The 4986-nt window shown below is 38.8% G+C and overlaps 1 protein-coding gene across 1 annotated transcript in view; it reads left to right on the top strand.

Moving 5' to 3' along the window:
• LOC108228422 (F-actin-capping protein subunit alpha-2) overlaps nucleotides 1-4986 on the top strand; it is a 30594-nt gene that overhangs the window by 18946 nt on the left and 6662 nt on the right. Inside the window, exons 4-5 of the mRNA XM_037978314.1 lie at nucleotides 2215-2278; nucleotides 2932-3138. Of these exons, the coding sequence (XP_037834242.1) occupies nucleotides 2215-2278; nucleotides 2932-3138 (271 nt within the window). The remainder of the gene's footprint in view (nucleotides 1-2214; nucleotides 2279-2931; nucleotides 3139-4986) is intronic.

The following is a 4986-nucleotide window of genomic DNA, read 5'->3' as shown; positions in this document are numbered from 1 at the left end:
GTAGATCTCACGGGAAGAAAGCGAGAATGAGTTGAGAGGGGTAGGTTGGCCGTGATATTGGATGGTGGGTGGAGCCACGGTCACGGCTCAACCTGTCTGTCACAGACAGACGTGATGTCATTGGAGCTTCCGTAGTTGGTCACGCTGAGGCGATTCCCATAGTGAAACACCGAGCGAAGTTAGAAAAAGAACCTAAAGAGAACAACACCATCTTTAAATCATCACACTAAACCAGGCACCTGTTCAGAAATGCATACATCAATATATACAATACTCTAAACATGTAACCCTAAATATTAAAAATGCATATAAAAATTTGCAAGAGAATATACAGAAAAATACAGAAATACAGTATACAGCTGAAACTAGGTGTTTACATACCTTGCATAAAAAGACAATTATTTTTTTCTCACTTCCTAAATTAGACTACGGTAAACCTTTCCTGTTTTAAGTCAGTTGGGATTTCCCTTTTTTTATTTGCTAAATGATGAAATAATGAGATAATTTTAAAAAGTGTTTTTTTTCTAAGTCACAAGTTTCTACGCAATAATGTGCATTTTAAATAATATGAGAAAGCAATGTTATCTGTTTGAACAATTATAGACAAGTATAAATATCAGGGGAATGTTCTGTCATCTTACCACTCAGAAAGGAGGTGGGTTCTGTGTTACTGAGATGAATGTTTTTTGGTGTGAAATGTGCAGCTCATCTCCAAAACGAAAGCAAAAGACCTTGTGATGATGCTGCTGAAGCTGGTCAGAGAGTCGTTATCCAGAGAGAAACGAGTCCTGTACCAACATGAGCTGAAAGGTCACTCAGAGAGGAAGAAGCCATTACTCCCAAAGCAACATAAAAAGCCAGGTTACAGTTTGTAAATGCACCCAGGGACAAAGAGCTTCATTTTTGGAGACATGTTCTGTGGTGTGATGAAACTAAAATTAAACTATTTGGTTGTATTGACCATCTTTATATTTGGAGGAAAAAAATGAGTAGCTTGTACCATCCCAACTGAAGTACGGGAGTGGCAGCATCATGTTGTGGGGGTGTTTTGCTGTAGGCGGGACTGGTGCACTTCACAAAATAGATGGCATCACAAGGAAAGAATATTATGTGGAAATACAAATGTGGAAAGCATCATCTGAAGAGATCAGCCAGAAATTTAAAGCTTGGAGACAAATGGGTTTTCATATGGACAATGAGCCAAAGTGGCTTAAAGACAACAAAGTCAATGTGACTATCACAAAGTCCTGATCTCAGTCCCAGAGAAAATTTGTGGGCAGAGCTGAAAAAGTGTCTGAGAGCAAGGAAGCCTACAAAGCTGACTCATGGACAAAATTCCAGCAAACTGTTGTGGGACGCTGTGGAAGGAAAGTCAAATGTTCGTCATAAAGTTTAAATGCGGTAATGCCAAATACTAAGAAAATAGATGGAAACTTGGGACTTTGAAGAAAGTAATAAAAAATAACCCTCCAAAGGTAGGTCCTGGGTTCAAACCCCAGTTTGGACCTGGGGTCTTTCGGTGTAGATTTGAAAAAGAGATCTGTGATCTCAATGAGACTTACCTGGTTAACTAAAAAAAATCTCTCTCATTATTTGGGCATTTAACAAATAAAAATAACTTCTGGAATCCTAATTGACCTGAAACAGGAATTTTTTAGTCGGATTTAATGTCAGACAGTGAGAAAAGACAGTTGTCTTTTTATACTGTGTATGTAAACATCTGGTTTCAACTGTATACCATTATAAATTAAATATATGCAAAAATATACAATGCATGATATAATGTTGCATAATACAAAATCTATCCGAGATATGAGTTTAAACACCATGAATGATAATTTAAAGAGGCACACAATGTCTGTCGGCAAGAAAAACTACAGAAACCACAAAATATAAACATCTTTTCCAACACTTGTTTCATCTCTCTTCAGTTTGAAAAAGCTCAGTTCAAAGAACAGTCAGAGACAAACTGTCATTAAAACTAGTCCATATTTTTCAATTGACACCACAGTTTATTAAAAGAAATATTTAAGTCATCAGTTTTTTGTGCTATGTAACATTTATTTTAAATCAGAATTCAATTTGATTCACTTTATTTTCATCTTGTTGAGCTAAGGGCGGCAATCTTAACATTCCTCTTTAAAAAAGAATTTTGGAACAATATAGTGTATAAGTTTTGACATGTTTGTGGTAATTTAACCTTTCTTCTTGCAGTGCGTTTGCACAGTACAACTTGGACCAGTTTACTCCCGTGAAAATCGAGGGCTACGAAGAACAGGTGAGCTCACGTCTTAATCACAGAGATGCTTTAAAGTTCAGAAGCTAAGGAACTTTTTGGGTTTGAATTCAAGGATTTATTTTATCTCCAATTGTTTAGTAAAGTGCTGCTCTGTAAAAGGAAAAATGTAAGTATAGAAAACATTAAGCTGTTGCAGTCAGTCTAAAAAGATGGTCGTCTTTTTTTCATAAGAAACAAAAAGCAGGCTTCGGTTTAGAGAAACTAAATTACATCCAACAACATCACAGGCTTGTTTTTGTTATTGATGTCATTGTTTCTTGCTGTCAGTGAGCTTGGGTGAAAACTGAACATCGTGATGAATGACTGTAGCTGTAATGATTGTAGGAGCTTATGTAAAGATGTCATCATGTCCCTCTGTTCCCGCATCACTGCCTGAAATTCCCCTGTCTGACACCAGGCAGGCTGAGCTAAGTGTTGAGCTAAGAGACTGCAGATAGAAAGTTCAGGCTATTGTCTGACTTTCTCAGATTCTCTTCTTATTTGTTTTTGTCTTTTTTTAACATTGTCCTAGTTTCACCCCCTTTGTTCCTTCTTATGCAAGTGCTTATCTTGTTCTCTGTTTCTCTTTTTTCCGATATTTTCCTCCTCTCCTCTCTTTCTCCCCCTCTTCCTTTGCCATAACTCCACTCCAGGTCTTAATCACGGAGCATGGAGATCTTGGGAGCGGCCGGGTCCTGGACCCAAAGGATAAGATCTCCTTCAAGTTTGACCACCTGAGGAAGGAGGCCAGTGACCCACGACCCCATGATGTTGACAGCTCCATGGAAGGCTGGAGGAATGCTGTGGACTCAGCCGTAAGAGCCTACGTCAAGGAGCACTATCCCACCGGAGTGTGCACCGTACGTTCAAGCACTTTCTTTAAACACAATGATCAGACTTTATTTGCTTACAGGAAGTCAAAAGCTGGGAAGAAAAACGGAAAAAAACCTAAATACATCTGCATTTAAAGGCACGCTCTGGCCATTTTAAAGAGGAGGTTCTGGAGAAAGGCTATAAACAAACAATGGGTCTTTGAATGACATCAGGTTGGAGGAATAATTTAATTCTAATTAGATTAACAAGCTAACAGTTAGCCTGAACCCAGGCAAGCCCAAAGCGAATTGCTGCCGTCTTAAAACTACTTCAATCTCAAAGATTTTGTAGCAGTTCATGCAAACGCTATTTTATAAACCTTTAATACTGCTGTCAGTTTTGCAGTACATTATTTTTATAGAAAATCTATAACCTTTCACTGCAGAATCTCACTTCAAAATAGCTGGAAAATCCATTAAATTATTTTTTGAGAAGTTAATTAAGTTATTTTTCTAACCCAAAGTGCCAGACTTTTAATAATTCGATTTATCTAATATTATTCTTTTCACTAAATAAAGACAAACCCAATCTAAAAATACAAAACCTTCCAAACGGAGGTCTCTTCCAAAATGAAATGTTTGGGTGTTTCCAAATGTTTGTCTGTTGGTGTATATCAGCCCTCCCACTTCAGAATAGTAAGGAATTACACACTAACATTTAAAAAAGCTTAGTCACCTTCTGCAAAGCAGGCAGCTCCCAATTATTAGGCCCGAGCAGCGACAGCGCTGCGAAGGCCTATTGGATCTGCTATGTTTCTTCTTCTTATTATTATTACGATTCTTTGCGTTCTTAAAACGCTAATTTGGAGGTCTAAACATATTCCAAAAGCCACTAAATTTCACCGAAAATTGTCCCCCGCGAGAAATAACACGATTTTAATAGAATCAAAAATGGGCATGGCAAAACTGCTCCACAGCGCCCCCTAACGTGACATAGGACAATACAACTTTCACATGGAAACACCAAACTTCACCAATTTTGGTATGAGTCATCCATGTTGGATGCCCGAAGATCCTATGTGGTCATATTCTGATGTCATCAAAGCCCCGCCCTCTCAGGACAGGAAGTCACTTTTTTTACTCGGAAAGCTCCATCTCTGCCACCCTTGACCTAATCAAGTTGATCTTATGTCAGATGACAGCTAACAAGTTGGTCTGACTTGCATTAAAGCACAAAGAGTTTTCACTGGAGGGTGTGGCTGTGGTGGCGTGGCGAAGTCAGACATCACGCCGTTGACATACGTTTGGCTTTAAATTCCACATATTTAAGTCGAGCTGCATAAAAATCACTACAATCGATCCTGGTCTAGTGCCCAACAGAAATGCAGTGCCATATTTGGTGGGCGTGGCCTAATTCCTCCACAGCGTCCCCTAGAAAAGTTTAAAAAAGCAGCCCCAAGCCATGCTTTTACTGACAATCATGAAACTCTGTACACACGTGTAACAAATCGGTACCTACAAAAAAGTTTCTTGGAGCCATGGTCCAAACATCACAGGAAGTCGGCCATTTTGGATCAAAGTTCGGATTTTTAGCCGATTTTGGCTGATAACAGCCTCCGCATTTGATCAAACTCCTCCTACAGCTTTTCACATACAGGCTTCAGAATCACTGAGCTCAGTCTTGAGACATTGAAGGTCAAAGGTTATCAAAAGGTTTTTGCTACATGAAAGCATGTGGGTGTGGCCAAGCTTTAAACTCTGACCATTCGCCATGAAACATCACGGTGTAATAACTTCCACATACAAGGTCATAGATTAATGAAACTTTCTGTGGGTCATAACAGACTAGTACTAATCACATTAACGTGGTCAATTTGTGACATCACTTTAGCCCCG

This window comes from Kryptolebias marmoratus, linkage group LG11 (assembly GCF_001649575.2).
Source record: "Kryptolebias marmoratus isolate JLee-2015 linkage group LG11, ASM164957v2, whole genome shotgun sequence".
In the NCBI taxonomy this organism is placed as follows: domain Eukaryota; kingdom Metazoa; phylum Chordata; class Actinopteri; order Cyprinodontiformes; family Rivulidae; genus Kryptolebias; species Kryptolebias marmoratus.
This window is presented reverse-complemented; position numbering and strand designations above follow the sequence as displayed.